This window comes from Podarcis melisellensis (genome assembly GCF_964234715.1).
Source record: "Podarcis melisellensis genome assembly, chromosome: 2".
NCBI lineage: Eukaryota > Metazoa > Chordata > Lepidosauria > Squamata > Lacertidae > Podarcis > Podarcis melisellensis.
Window position 1 is genome coordinate 118,256,399 of NC_138529.1, and position 15,816 is coordinate 118,272,214.

Consider the following 15,816-nt stretch of genomic DNA (forward strand, 5'->3'; position numbering starts at 1 on the left):
GTTTGTGCTTTTTATATGGTAATTTTCTCGTGGAATAATAATTGGGACCCCAAGGGTCATCTATTCCAGCCCCCTCTGCAATGCAGGAATCTCAACTAGAGCATCCATGACAGATGGCCAGCCAAACTCTGCTTATAAACCTCCAATGTTGTGAGCTGCCCTGAGATCTACGGATGAAGGGGGATATACAAATTGTAACAACAACAACCTTGCAGAGCCAGTGTGGTGTGGTGGTTATCAAGTGCTGGACTAGGACCTGGGAGACCCGGGTTCAGATCCCCCTAACTCAGCCATAAATGAAACTCCCTGGGTGACCCTGGGCCAGTCACTGCTGATGTTCAGGGTTGGGAGACAGACATATGGTTTCAATATATACTGTATTTAAGAAAAAATATATATTCTGAATGAAACAGTGGATGTATGATTTTTGTGGTTCATACTGTGGCCACAGACATGTGATTTGACGGTGAGTTTGTGGTAGCCCAATGCAAAAATCCTGAGGATCCATGTGGATCCGTGATTTGTAACCACGTTTTTGTGCCATTGCGGCCCCACAAACCAGTGGATGCACGGTTTTTTTGGTGGAGGCTGTAGCCATGGACATGCTATGTGATCTGATGGTGAATTTGGGGTGACCCAATGCAAAAATCCCGAGGATCCATGTGTTTTTACCTTCCCCCTCCCAGGCAGCCTCCTTTATCTCTAGCATCCCTTATCTGCCTCCCCAATCGCTTGCCAATCAGCTGCTTCCTTTCAACACTCCCTTCGCTCTTGTTTGCCTTAGTGTCTTTTCCTCAGCTGGAGCAGTTTTTTGCTCCTCCTTTTCTTCTAATTTCTCTCCTCATTTCTTTCGTCTTCCTGTCTCCTCGCTGTCTTTACCTCCCTGCTCCCAGGCAGCCTCCTTTATTGCTAGCGTCCCTTATCCCCCTCCCCAATCACTTGCTGATTAGCGGCTTTGTTTCAATACCCACTTCCCACTTTCGGGAAAAAAAGCATGATCTGCTTTTCTCCCCTGGGCAATTCGGCTCCAGGGACCACACATCCACTCCATAAGACACACAGACATTTCCCCTTACTTTTTAGAAGAAAAAAGTGTGTCTTATGGAGCGAAAAATACGGTATATATTTATAAACACAATTCCTATCCCACCTTTCAAGTCTCCATGTAACACCCAGGACACCTCTTTTTTTTAACTGCAATATGCATTTTCTTCTCCGCAATCCATTTATAAAGATAAACGAAGCATTTATTTGATGTGCAACCCGGAAACATTTGAAAGCACCAGCTTACAAATATCAGTAGCGTTAAGAGCATCATCTGCTTACGATTGAAGAGCCAGAACAGAAAAGGAAACAGGATGGAAAGGAAATAGGAGAAGGGAGCCCAGGAGCTGTTTCTTAGTCACTGAATAATAGTAATGACCAGCTCAAACAGAGGAACCCAAAATTGCTCTCCAATGGAGAAGCCCTGCAGTCCCCGTCAGCCACTGTAGCCTGATGGATCAGCTGTGGATAGATGCATAGATGCCACTTTAGGGAATCATAGAAATCATAGGATTGTAGGATAAGAAGGGACCCTGAGGATCATCTAGTCCTGCAATGCAGGAATATGCAGTTGCCCCATTCACGGCTCAAACCCGCAACCTTGGCGTTATCAGCACCAACTGAGCTATCCAGGATGAGCCTGACGATACGGCAGGCTCTCCATTCTTCTTACGCCTTTGCAACCTTTGGAACATAGAGAAAGTGACATGGGTGCCACTCTAAAATGGCTGCTCTCCTGGACATGGCCAATCACAGAATGTCTGCCATATGCTGTCTCAAAATGCCAATATCTAGTAAATCAGTAAAGGAAAACCAGTAACTTAGCCCAGTGGGTAAAGGTAAAGGGACCCCTGACCATTAGGTCCAGTCGTGATCAACTCTGGGGTTGCGGCACTCATCTCGCTTTACTGGCCGAGGGAGCCGGCGTACAGTTTCTGGGTCATGTGGCCAGCATGACTAAGCTGCTTCTGGCGAACCAGAGCAGTGCACGGAAACACCATTTACCTTCCCGCCGGAGCGGTACCTATTTATCTACTTGCACTTTGACGTGCTTTCGAACTGCTAGGTGGGCAGGAGCAGGACCAAGCAACGGGAGCTCACCCCGTTGCAGGGATTCAAACCGCCGACCTTCTGATAGGCAAGTCCTAGACTCTGTGGTATAACCCACAGCGCCACCTGCATCCCACCCCAGTGGGTAGAGAACCCTTTTTCTGCCTGGGGGACCAGATATCTCCCCACCTCACCCCACCGACCTGAGCCAACTTCTGACTTGTGGGTGAGCCTACCCACCTGTCAATCATTTGCTGTCATTATTCTCCTGTCAAAAGCTGGTCTATGTGGGTGGAGAGCAGGACTAATCAATCCTGCTTAGCGCTGGATTGCGAAAACATTCCCTGTAGAGATCACTCACACACCTAAATCAGGCGGAATGAAGCTCCCTCCTTCCCATGAGCTGATTTAAGAGATCTATCCTGGGCCCAGTTGCGTAAGAGAGTCCTCTGCAGTGAACTTTCTCATGGCCTGACATGCCAGACATGACAGCCAGCCAGTTTCAACACCTTCTCTGTCCTCGATACAGACAATCAAGGGGCATTGTTGGAGTTGAAGGACACATTCCAGGCAGGCAGTAATAGAAGAGTCATTGGGGGGGCAGGGTTTGGGGAGGAGGAGGGGGGGCCTGGTGTGGGGCAGGTGCCAAGCGCAGGGTAGAGAGGCCTGATGTTGCCCGCCCCCGATTTATACAATTTCTCCCGAAAGTGTACTTTCCGATGGCAAGAAAAGGTTGAATGGTGAACAAAGCTCTTTCCGCACTTCGGGCATTGATAAGGTTTCTTCCCCGAATGAGTTCTCTGGTGAAAAGTGAGCTGCGACTTCTGGCCAAAGCTCTTTCCGCACTCTGAGCACTGATACGGCTTCTCCCCTGTGTGCATTCTCTGATGTTCAGTGAGACTTCCCTTTTGGATGAACTTCCTGCCGCACACGAAGCACTGATACGGCTTCTCCGACGTGTGAATGGTTTGGTGGGTCGTGTGGTCCAGATGGCGGCGGAAGTGCTTTCCGTGAGCTGCAGAATGAAGAGAGGAAAATAGTAAGAGAGCCCAAGGGGGTGTCTTTGTACACAAACGTATGTTGGAAGTGTAAAGAGAAGGAAGGCATATTCTACCACATGGGGTGGGTGTGCTTTCATTTCTGTATATACTGTGTGTTTATAGTCTTTGTAACGAGCGCAAAACATGGTCTGAAGCTCAACATCAAAAAACGAAGATCATGGCCACTGGGCCCATCACCTCCTGGCAAATAGAAGGGGAAGAAATGGAGGCAGTGAGAGATTTTACTTTCTTGGGCTCCATGATCACTGCAGATGGTGACAGCAGTCATGAAATTAAAAGACGCCTGCTTCTTGGGAGGAAAGCAATGACAAACCTAGACAGCATCTTAAAAAGCAGAGACATCACCTTGCCAACCAAGGTCCGTATAGTTAAAGCCATGGTTTTCCCAGTAGTGATGTATGGAAGTGAGAGGTGGACCATCAAGAAGGCCGAATAATCGATGCTTTTGAATTCTGGCGCTGGAGGAGACTCTTGAGAGTCCCATGGACTGCAAGAAGATCAAACCTCTCCATTCTGAAGGAAATCAGCCCTGAGTGCTCACTGGAAGGACAGATCGTGAAGCTGAGGCTCCAATACTTTGGCCACCTCATGAGAAGAGAAGACTCCCTGGAAAAGACCCTGATGTTGGGAAAGATGGAGGGCACAAGGAGAAGGGGACGACAGAGGACGAGATGGTTGGACAGTGTTTTCGAAGCTACCAGCATGAGTTCGACCAAACTGTGGGAGGCAGTGGAAGACAGGCGTGCCTGGCGTGCTCTGGTCCAGGGGGTCACGAAGAGGCGGACACGACTAAACGACTACAAATAAAAAGGGGGGGAGTGGGGGAGAGAATTTGAGTAGAAACACAAACTTCCGTTGTCGTAAAGCGGGGAGCAGTATTTATTCTTGATGTATTCTTGATTTATTCTGGCATGCTCTGATCCATGGAGTCATGAAGAGTCGGACACGACTAAACGACTAAACAACAACAACAAACGAGTTCTTGTTCTCTTATGCTATATGTTAAGTCTGCAAGCTGTGCATATTCTGTCAGCTTAAGTTGCCATTCTTCTTTGGTTGGGACTTGGCTCGTTTTCCATTTTGGGGCTAACAAAACACGGGCCGCCATAGTGGCATACATTTTTGGACACCTGGGAATTTCAGTCTGAATTATCCCCAACAAAAAGGACTCTTTGAGGGGGGGGTACTTTTAAACATTTGTTTCAATTCATTATGGACCATTTCCCAATATTCTTTTACCCTTTCACAAGTCCACCACATATGAACATTCCCTTCGCCTCTTTGCATCTCCAGCACTTATCTGATTCAGCCTTATAGATCTTAGTAAGCCTAGGTAAAGGTAAAGGTACCCCTGCCCGTACGGGCCAGTCTTGACAGACTCTAGGGTTGTGCGCCCATCTCACTCAAGAGGCCGATGGCCAGCGCTGTCCGGAGACACTTCCGGGTCACGTGGCCAGCGTGACAAAGCTGCATCTGGCGAGCCAGCACAGCACACGGAAACGCCGTTTACCTTCCCGCCAGTAAGCGGTCCCTATTTATCTACTTGCACCCAGGGGTGCTTTCGAACTTGCTAGGTTGGCAGGCGCTGGGACCGAGCAACGGGAGCGCACCCTGCCGTGGGGATTCGAACCGCCGACCTTTCGATCGGCAAGCTCTAAGCGCTGAGGCTTTAACCCACAGCGCCACCCGCGTCCCCTTAGTAAGCCTACTCGGAGTTAAATACCATCTGTAAATCATTTTCAAGTAGATCTCCTTCAAAGAATAACACGCTGTAAACTTCAAATCGCTTTTCCAAAGTTTCCCCCAGAGTTTAAAATCTATATTGTGAGGACGGCAGCTCTTCACCTCGGAGCGAGGGAAACAAGGGAGCCTTACCTAGAGAGGTGACCATCAGGCAATTGTCCTCCATGACTTCACTATGCAGAGCTCTCTGGTCAGGATCCAGCAGAGACCACTCCTCTTTTGCAAAGAACACAGCCACATCCGCAAAGGACACGGGGCACTGATAACAAATTAAAGAAGATGTTTATTATTAACATATCATTCGTTTATAGCCTATTATTGACATTTTTGTTAGATTTTCAAATAAACATTTTTTATTAGCTTTTCAAATTTTACAAATTCTTTTAGACAACCATCGAAATATATATCTCATTATCTGTTGACTTCTCATCCATCTTTCCATGGTGTTCTTTTCTTGCCTTATAAAGCTGCTTTATTACTTATATTTCACCCATTACGGTGGTACCTTGGTAGTTGAATGCTTTGGCTCCCGAAAAATATTGCTCCCGAACGCCACAAACCTGGACATGAATGTTTGCAAATGTTTTTCAGAAGCTGAACGTCCTACGCAGCTTCCAATTGAGTGCAGGAAGCTCCTGCAGCCAATCAGAAATCGTGCCTTGGTTTTCGAACAGTTTCAGGAGTCGAACAGACTCCCGGAAGGGATTAAATTTGAGAACCAAGATACCACTGTATATATGTTAACTACACATGATTAAACTACCACTTCTCATTCATTGCAATACTTCAAATCCTCAATACATTTTAACATCACCATGGTATTTTTTTTTCAAATTTCCTACAAAATATTTCAATTCTTCAAAAAAAATGTCTTCATTCTGTTCTTCAATTCTCAGTTAGTCTAACCATTTCAGCATATTCAATCACCTTCATAAGTCATTCTTCTTTTGTCCGGATTTCCTCTCCATTTTCACACTCAGACTATTCTTGCCACCGCCATAGCATTCGTAAAGAAATTATGGTCTAATTATACCTAACAGAAAGGCCTCAGGTTTCTTGGGAATCATCACTTTAAACATTTTTAACTCATTATAAATCATTTCCCAATAACCTTTTTGCCTTCCAACGGGTACCTGATTTACCCTAATACATTTTTGCAATCTCAAACGCTGTTAAGTACCATCTATACATCGTCTTCATGCAATTCTCTTTTAATGTACAACAACCTGTAAATTTTAAATTAACTTTCCATACCTTCTCCTAAATAAGATGTTTAAATTGGTTATTTCCCCCCCAAAAAAACCCCTGAAGGCTTTCTGTGCAGGATAATTGAGGTTCTGAAGAAGCTGACTTTTATCTTTTTATGTATCCAACAACTCTCTACATGCAGAAATGGAAGGAGGGATCCCAACTAAAGAAGAATGGCTTCTAAAATTAACGGACTATGCTGAAATGGCGAAATTGACTGTAAAATTAAGAGATCCAAAGGACAAACTTTTTATGGAAAATCTGAGGCCTCTCTTGGACTATCTGATGAAGTATTCGAGCGACAGGAAATTGTGAGCAGGATTTGAGATATGAACAGCAGAGGAAGAAAACGGTAAGATGGTGTTAAGGGGTTTGATAATGCACAAAAATGTTAGGGAGGGAAGGGTGGGAAGTAAAAAAACAACAACTATAAGATAATGGTTTATTGCCTGCGGAGTAAATTTGCTTAAAAAATTCAAAACATCATAAAAATCAATAATAGAAAAAACGGGACACTGGACTAGGAAGGAAGGAGGGAAGGAAAGAAGGAAGTTTTCTTACTAGGAATTTTAGGTCCAGAAATACCTCAGGATCGGAAGAGACTATTTATGTATGCTACAACAGCTGCACGGATGCTACTTGCCCAAAGATGGAAGGAGGACAATTTACCTACAAAAGAAGAATGGCTGATAGAGATGATGGACTACTGTGGTACCTCGGATTAAGTACTTAATTCGTTCCGGAGGTCCGAGCTTAACCTGAAACTGTTCTTAACCTGAAGCACCACTTTAGCTGCCGGAGCATGATTTCTGTTCTCAACCTGAAGCAAAGTTCTTAACCTGAAGCACTATTTCTGGGTTAGCGGAGTCTGTAACCTGAAGCGTATGTAACCTGAAGCGTATGTAACCCGAGGTACCACTGTATGCCGAACTGGCAAAAATGACCGGGAAAATCGGAGATCAAGAAGACAATAAATTTAATAAAGAATGGGGGGAAATTTTAAGTTACTTGAAAGAACACTGTAAACAATTGAAAACACTGGAGTGCAGTGAAGTGAGAATTATGATACAAATTGAGATTTAAGAAAATATGGATAATATGATAAGACTCAGTTTGAAAAGAATATCTGGGGAAACCACGGAGGGAAGTTCAGGGATTCTGAGAATCTATTTTGCAAAATGATTATGATTTGTGTATGATGACAAATGTTATACAGTGGTACCTCGCAAAACGAATGCCTCGGAAGACGAAAAACTCGCAAGATGAAAGAGTTTTTCGTTTTTTGAGTTGCTTCGCAAGACGATTTTCCCTATGGGCTTGCTTCGCAAGACGAAAACGTCTTGCGAGTTTGTTTCCTTTTTTAAAAAAACCGCTTGAAGAGGTGCAGTTGCGACTGACCGTGCTTCGCAAGACGAAAAACCGCGCAAGACGAAAAGACTCACGGAACGAATTAATTTCGTCTTGCGAGGCACCACTGTATAGTCATATCATCAGGTTACAGTACCGGAACAGGTTACTTGTGGGTTTCTGCGCTTGCGCAGAAACACTAAAACACGCTTTGCGCATGCGCAGAAGCACAGAATTGCGACCTATGTGTGCGCAGACACGACGCTGCGGGTTGCAAACGCTGTGGGTTGAGAATGTGCCTCCTGCACAGATCACGTTCGCAACCCGAGCGTCCACTGTAATGAATAAAAATCAATATTTTTTATTTTATTTTTTTTAAAAAAAGTATGGAAGTTTAACATGAAGGTCATTTACAGATAGGTAGCCGTGTTTTACAGATAGGTAGCCGGGACTATTTAATTGCTCATCGTCTAACATTGTGTATGCCATCAAATGCCAACAGTGTCCTTCAGCTCTCTATATTGGACAAACAGGCCAGACCTTACGCCAAAGAATAAACGGACATAAATCGGACATCAGGAATCACAAGACAGAGAAACCAGTAGGAGAACACTTCAATCTCCCAGGACATTCTATACAAGATCTCAAAGTAGCTGTTTTACTACAAAGGAATTTCAGAAATAGACTGGAAAGAGAAGCTGCTGAATTGCAACTTATCACCAAACTTAAAACCATGGAGAGACCTGGTCTGAACAAAGACCTTGGATTCTTATCTCATTATACATGACAAAGCCATTTTTCACCTTCTCACCCCTTGCTTTTTCCTGTAAGACCTATTGCAGTCGTTAAGAGTCGTCAACAGGCTCATCACAGCTATCTGCCAATCATCCATTCCCACCACCCTTCTGAGTAATACCCCTCCCCACCTTCTCACTATATAGAAGGGTCTGGTAACTTCTGTTTCAGTGTATCTGAAGAAGTGTGCATGCACACGAAAGCTCATACCAAGAACTAACTTAGTTGGTCTTTAAGGTGCTACTGGAAGGAATTTTTTTTTGTTATGAAGGTCATTGACAAGCAAAATCCAGACGACTCGGAAAGGAAAGGTGCTTCAAATCTGCCTGGCATACACGGCCTTCCTTGCATGTAGCTCAGACAGAAGCAAAGAGAAGGAGAGGGATTTGTTGAACCTGGAGGAGGCGAACAGGAGATAAGAGGCCCCGTCACTGCCACCTGCCCATCTCCCCAGGGGTCCTTCCCCTTACCTGGTCTAGTGTTACAGCAGCTGCTTCCCCTTTGTCCGAAAGAAGAGGTGGCCAAACGGGTCTTGCCAAGCTCATTCCATTACCTGCTAAGGAGACAAAGGTGGCGGGAAAGCCAACAGCCCAGGTCTCCTCCACTGCATGCAGTTTGAATGTAGAGTCCTTTTTTTCTGGACGGCTTTAAAGGAGGATTAGACACATTCTGCGGAGGAATTCTGCTCACAATAGCTATGCTCTGTAGTTGAAGGCAGTGTATTTCTGAATACCAACTGCTGGAAAACCAGCAGTCGGGATTCTTAAATTATATTACGAAGCAGCACATCTGGTGTGGCTCAAAGATTGGATGACTTTAAAAAATGTAAACATACTCGATATTGAAGGCTGGGATAACAGATTTATACCCAGATGGGTGGGGTATAAATAATTGAATTATTGTTATTATTTTTATTTGAACTGTGGGTGATTTACTGACCGGCATGCTCTATGACAGAGGGGAACCCAAGTTCAAGATCATGTAACATTAATATTTACCCAACAAAGTGGCACCTCCATCACTCTCTGGCATGTTTCGCATGGGATACTCTCCAGTGGATGATGGCATCCTCTCTGTCTCCAGGGAATCAGCAGCCAATTCTGCAAGGAGACCCTTGGTCTAAAACAGCAAGTTGAAGTTGTAAAACAATGTGAACGCAGATCTTCGGAAGCTTTTTGGTAAAAGCTGGAGAACAATGAACCACATTATGGAGCAATGGAGAACTTCTGAAACAACAATGGGATATTAGCTCTGCCCAAGGCATGATGGAAGCATTGGCTGGGAAAAGATAAGACATCACATTTTACAAGGACTGGAAGGAACATCACTAGTGCTGGATTTACGTATAAGCCAAACAAGCTATAGCTTAAGGCCCCACTCTTTTGGGGGCGCCTAAAAAAATTAAAGGAAAAAAACCTGGATGTACATTTCCAAAATATAAGATAAAAAACAAATAAGATAAAACCTACATACAGCAACGGTGTTTTGTGTTGTGTAGGCTCCTATGATATAAGTAATGGGCCACGCCTGCTAACCTGCTCCCTAAAATATCACTGGTTTTAGATACCTATTAGGTCCATAAATTGTGGGACGCGGGTGGCGCTGTGGGTTAAACCACAGAGCCTAGGACTTGCCGATCAGAAGGTTGGCGGTTCGAATCCCCGCAATGGGGTGAGCTCCCGTTGCTCGGACCCTGCTCCTGCCCACCTAGCAGTTCGAAAGCACGTCAAAGTGCAAGTAGATAAATAGGTACTGCTCTGGCGGGAAGGTAAACGGCGTTTCCATGCACTACTCTGGTTCTCCAGAAGCGGCTTAGTCATGCTGGCCACATGACCCGGAAGCTTATTTATTTATTGAATTCATATATCGCTCTATACCCAGGGGTCTCAGGGCAGCTCACAGAATAAAATCAAGATACAAAACCACAAAATACATGATAAAAATAAAAACAGCAACCCAATAGCCTCCCCCGTGCCCCCCAAAAGACATTTTAAAAGGGCACAGGATGTAAATCAGATCAACCAAAGGCCTGGTTAAAAAGGAACATTTTTGCCTGGTGCCTAAAGGTGTATAATGAAGGTGCCAGGCGAACTTCCCAGGGGAGAGCATTCCACAGACGAGGAGCCACTGCAGAGAAGGCCCTATTCTCACCTTGCCACCCTCCGGACCTCTAAAAGAGAAGGTACACGAAGGAGGGCCTCAGAAGATGATCTCAGGGTTCGGGTAGGTTCATATGGAAAGAGGTGGTCCTTGAGGCTTCCTACAGGCATCAGAATGGTAGAGCTGGAAGGGACCCCAAGGGTCATCTAGTCCAACCCCCTGCAATGCAGGAATCTTAACTAAAGAATCCAAGACAGACGGCCATGTGGTTGGTCACTGTGAGAAGAGAATGCTGGACCAGCTGAACCATTGGCCTGATCCAACAGGCTCTTGCTGTCTGAAAAAGTTGGCCAATCATAGCGAGTTTTGCGTTGAGCTCCCTCATGTTTTTTAGGCCCTTTGGAACAACCCTCATTCAACTGTCTCTCACCTGCTGCTCTTCCTGCTTCTTCTCCTCTGCCCGGCTCAGGAGGAAACCTTCAGCCAGGGCCACCGCCTGGGAACTGGTCTCTGCTCCACATTCCCTGACCCAGTTCTCCATCTCTGTGGGGAGGACGGCCAGGAACTGCCCCAGGATCACTAAATCCAGGATCTGAGCCTTGGTGTTTTGCTCTGGCTTGAGCCACCCATGGCAGAGACGGCGCAGTTGGCTGCAAAGCTCTCGGGGTCCCTTGGTCTCCTGGTAGCAGACGTCCTTGAAGTTTCTGAACTGTCGGTGCTGTACTTTGGAATGGAAAACACCTCCGCTTGGGATCTTCTTCTGCACAGTTCTTTCCCAGAAGTTCTCAGTGCTTCGAGTCTTGATGGTGTCAGGTCCGCTTCCTGCCGCAGCAGAACCCTGCTTTTCCATCTTTGATCTGTGCCCCAAGGAAGTCTCCAGCTCTGGGAAACAAAAGATAAGTCTCCATGACACACTGGACAATAAATAAAGGACATATTATGGAACTGAACCTCTGGGAGAAACTGTGGAAGAGTGATCTGAAGTTCACAGCATGCTACTCTTTGAAGGAGAACTACATGAAAATGGGTGGCGCCGTGGGTTAAACCACAGAGCCTAGGATTTGCCGATCAGAAGGTTGGCGGTTCAAATCCCCGCAATGGGGTGAGCTCCCGTTGCTCGGTCCCTGCTCCTGCCAACCTAGCAGTTCGAAAGCACATCAAGCACAAGTAGATAAATAGGTACCGCTCCGGCAGGAAGGTAAACGGTGTTTCCGTGCGCTGCTCTGGTTCGCCAGAAGCGGCTTAGTCATGCTGGCCACATGACCCGGAAGCTGTACGCCGGCTCCCTTGGCCAGTAAAGCAAGATGAGCGCCGGACTGACCTAATGGTCAGGGGTCCCTTTACCTTTTTTAACAGCCAATAAAAGTTTGGGGGCTCTTTTGTTCAGGGCTTCCGTCTTGTTCCACTTTGTGGCAGGTGGGAGTCTTGTTGCGACAGTCTTCCATAAAGACCAAGCCTACTGGCTGCTGTTTTGCTCTGGTATTCCTGGCTGGTGTCCTTGTTTTTTTGTCCAAGGGAGCCCTCAGACTTCTCCGTTAACAGGGCAGGGACCCTCCTAAAACGAAGGGGACCTGTCTGCTTGAGCCTCCTGCAATTCCTGTGCGATGTGCGCGTGGGGCTTCTGCAGAGCATCGGAGACAAGCACATAGCAGCGCATCATTAACCTCTGGAACTCCCCTCCACAATGATCGTCCCCAAGACAGACGGCTTTGAAAAGAGGATCAGACCGTGGAGGAGGTGGGGATGTTAACAACCCCTCTCTGCCAAGCCCCCAAGCCCTCTCTTTGCAGCCTTGCAGTCTCCCCACCCCCTCCAGCCCTGGGACTGCCCTTCACCCAAATACACAAAAAGTGGGGCAGGCAAGCTCACCAGATCCCAGAGCGTGGATCCCAGCGGGGGAAGAAGCAGGAAAGCCACCGGATGGGGAGGGATATTATAATAAGAGTTCCCTCCCCCCCCCCAAGTTCCCTCCCTCTCCAGGAAGCGAGCTCGGCCTATGTTCACCCAAACTGCATGATTCCTCTCCGGTCTCTGCTTTTTCTGCATTTCACAGAGATACCTGCTTTGGCCACTCCTGGGGGGCTCAGACATAGGCCCCCTTCCCCTGAGCAAGATGGGAGGAAACTGACTGCAAAGGTTTCTTGGGGGGGGGGGAGTTGCAGGAAATCCCGTTCTCATCCTACCTACGCTAGATCGCCACTCAGCGGAGAGAAGAAAATGATGGAATCAAAGAATTGGAGGGCACCCAGGTGGTCATCTAGTCCGACCCCCAGGAATGCAGGAATCCAAGCGAAAGAACCCCTGGCAGATCCTGTAGGGAAATGTGGTTTTGCATCTACGTTGAGCAATTGAACGAGAAACTAGAAGCCTTTGGCTGATCTTAAACACCTTTAGAATGTGGCTTTGGGGGGATGTTATTGGGTTACAGTGGTACCTCGGGTTAAGAACTTAATTCGTTCTGGAGGTCCGTTCTTAACCTGAAGCACTACTTTAGCTAATGGGGCCTCCTGCTGCTGCCACGCTGCCAGAGCACGATTTCTGTTCTCATCCTGAAGCAAAGTTCTTAACCCGAGGTACTATTTCTGGGTTAGCGGTGTCTGTAACCTGAAGCGTCTGTAACCTGAAGCGTATGTAACCCGAAGTACCACTGTACTGCTTTTGGTTTGATTTTGTATGTTGTGGTCTTGTGAACCGCCCTGAGACCTCCGGGTATAGGGCGGTGTGTAATAATAACAATAATAATAATAATAATTTATTATTTGTACCCCTACCATCTGGCTGGGTTTCCCCAGCCACCCTGGGCGGCTTCCAACAAAGATTAAGAATACATTAAAACGTCACACATTAAAAACTTCCCCGAACCTTCAGATGTCTTCTAAATGTCAGGTAGTTGTTTATTTCCTTGACATCTGGTGGGAGGGTGTTCCACAGGCGGGTGCCACTACCAAGAAAGCCCTCTGCCTGGTTCCCTGTAACTTCTCTTCTCGCAGCGAGGGAACCGCCAGAAGGCCCTCGGCGCTGGATCTCAGTGTCCGGGTAGAACGATGGGGGTGGAGACGCTCCTTCAGGTATACTGGGCCAAGGCCATTTAGGGCTTTAAAGTTCAGCACCAACACTTTGAATTGTGCTCGGAAACGGACTGGGAGCCAATGTAGGTCTTTCAGGACCAGTGTTTTATAGTCTTGGTGGCTGCCCCCAGTCGCCAGTCTAGCTGCCTTATTCTGGATTAGTTGTAGTTTCTGGGTCACCTTCAAAGGTAGCTCCACGTAGAGCTCATTGCAGCAGTCCAAGTTGAATGAATGAATGAATGAATGAACTATATAACAGTAAGAGCTGTTCGACGGTGGCACAGTCTCCTTTGATTGGTGGCGGACTCTGCATCCTAGGAGGTTTCCAAGCTGAGGTTGGCTGGCCATCTGTCATAGATGCTTTAGCCGAGATTCCTGCATTGGGTTGGGCTAGTTGACCCCTGGGGATTCCTCTCTCTTTTAAGCATGTAGGACAGGCTTACCTGGTGGTCACTTGGAAAGTCCGCCCCAGCCATGGCCTGGGGACATCATCTTCCAAGCCACATGACTGACGGTGTTTATATTTTACTTAATATACGTGGGGTTTGGTGTCAGCATTGCTTGTGCAGGTTCTTTGCTGTTCGCTTGTGTTCCTTGGGTGGTGAGAGAGGTTGGGGTTGGCCTAGGGTGTGGCTGTTCATTTGTGGTTGGCTGTGGTGGTCTTTGTTTTCGTGTGTGAGTGGGGTGGGTGGGTGTTTTGGATCAGGTTAGCCATATTGATTTGTATGCTGTTGGTGGGTTTTTGTCATTGTCTTGTTGGGCTGTGTGTGTGATAAAGGGGAGCCATACTGGGGTGAAGGTGTCTTCTTCTATTTGTCCCCATATGAGAAATATGTAAAATAACCAAGCAAGTATTAGAAACCAGAATTGGCCTTACTAAACATCTTCCAGACGCAGGTGGTGCTGAGGGTTAAACCACAGAGCCTAGGACTTGCTGATCAGAAGGTTGGCAGTTCGAATCCCCGCAACCGGGTGAGCTCCCGTTGTTCGGTCCCTGCTCCTGCCAACCTAGCAGTTCGAAAGCATGCCCAAGTGCAAGTAGATAAATAGGTACCGCTCCTGCGGGAAGGTAGATGGCGTTTCCGTGCGCTGCTCTGGTTCGCCAGAAGCGGCTTAGTCATGCTGGCCACATGACCCGGAAGCTGTACGCCGGCTCCCTCGGCCAATAAAGCGAGATGAGCACCGCAACCCCAGAGTTGGCCACGACTGGACCTAATGGTCAGGGGTCCCTTTATCTTTACCTAAACATCTTCCAAGACAATAATGCCCACTTAAACTACAAAGAACTCATAACCCACCTATTTTCAGCAGCCAGAAACATCATAACCAGACACTGGAAAGACCTGGCAGGAGTAAGCATGGACCAATGGTACCAAATAGTATGGGAAACAGCCTTACTAGTAATAATAATAATAATAATAATAATAATAATAATAATAATAATAATTTATTATTTGTACCCCGCCCATCTGGCTGGGTTTCCCCAGCCACTCTGGGCGGCTTCCAACAGAAATGAAAAATACACTAAAATGTCACATATTAAAAACTTCCCTGAACAGAACTAGAATTTATATATATATATAAATTTTTATTCAGATTTTCACAAATTCATACACAACACAAATAAAAAGAACACAAAGTAAAAAGACAATATAGAAAAAAATACAAACATAAAACACGTATAAATTCTAATTTTTCTTTCTTATAGCTTACTTTCCCGACTTCCTCATACCTCCCCTTTCTGTATTCTAATTTCTGATTAAATTGTCAGCAAATTCTTCCCATACTTTTAACTTAATTTTAATATTATTAAATTTCTTTAAATTTACCCTTGCCGCAATTAACCTCTTAATTTATAATCCAGCGTCTTTCTAACATTCATTAATTTTGCAATATTTCTTTAAATATTCTTTAAATTTTCCCCAATCCTCTTCCGCCGTATCCCTTCTCTGGTCCCGGATTCTGCTCGTCATTTCCGCCAGTCCCATATAGTCAATCACCTTCATCTGCCATTCTTCCACGGTGGGTAGATCTTGCATCTTCCAGTACTTTGCAATGAGTATCCTTGCTGCTGTTGTAGCATACATAAAGAAAGTTCTATCCTTCTTTGACACCAATTGGCCAACTATGCCCAGAAGAAAGGCCTCTGGTTTCTTAGGGAAGGTGTACTTAAGTACCTTTTTCAATTCATTATAGATCATTTCCCAGAAAGCCTTAATCCTTGGGCACGTCCACCAAAGGTGAAAGAATGTTCCTTCAACTTCTTTACATTTCCAACATTTATTATCGGGCAAGTGGTAAATTTTTGCAAGCTTGACTGGGGTCATGTACCACCTATAGATCATTTTCATAATATTTTC

General features: G+C 46.0%; 1 protein-coding gene across 1 annotated transcript; it reads right to left on the reverse strand.

The window, feature by feature from the left end:
* Positions 1–1,206: 1,206 nt before the first annotated feature.
* Positions 1,207–12,324, reverse strand: LOC309364758 (zinc finger protein 213-like). The gene is made up of 6 exons (XM_081902632.1): positions 12,258–12,324; positions 10,819–11,268; positions 9,287–9,407; positions 8,759–8,844; positions 5,031–5,157; positions 1,207–3,109 (listed from the first exon to the last, which is right to left on the reverse strand). The coding sequence occupies exons 2-6, from the start codon at positions 11,236–11,238 to the stop codon at positions 2,628–2,630; spliced, it is 1,236 nt and encodes a 411-aa protein (XP_081758758.1). The 5' UTR covers positions 11,239–11,268; positions 12,258–12,324; the 3' UTR covers positions 1,207–2,627.
* Between the last annotated feature and the right edge of the window lie 3,492 nt (positions 12,325–15,816).

Excerpts from the sequence above, each read along its gene's own strand:
- LOC309364758 (XM_081902632.1), bottom strand. The coding sequence starts at position 11,238 with ATGGAAAAGCAGGGTTCTGCTGCGGCAGGAAGCGGACCTGACACCATC. Across the intron at positions 9,408-10,818 it reads AGAAGCAGGAAGAGCAGCAG|ACCAAGGGTCTCCTTGCAGA; the intron begins GTGAGAGACAGT and ends TTGCTGTTTTAG. Across the intron at positions 3,110-5,030 it reads CCTGATGGTCACCTCTCTAG|CTCACGGAAAGCACTTCCGC; the intron begins GTAAGGCTCCCT and ends TTCATTCTGCAG.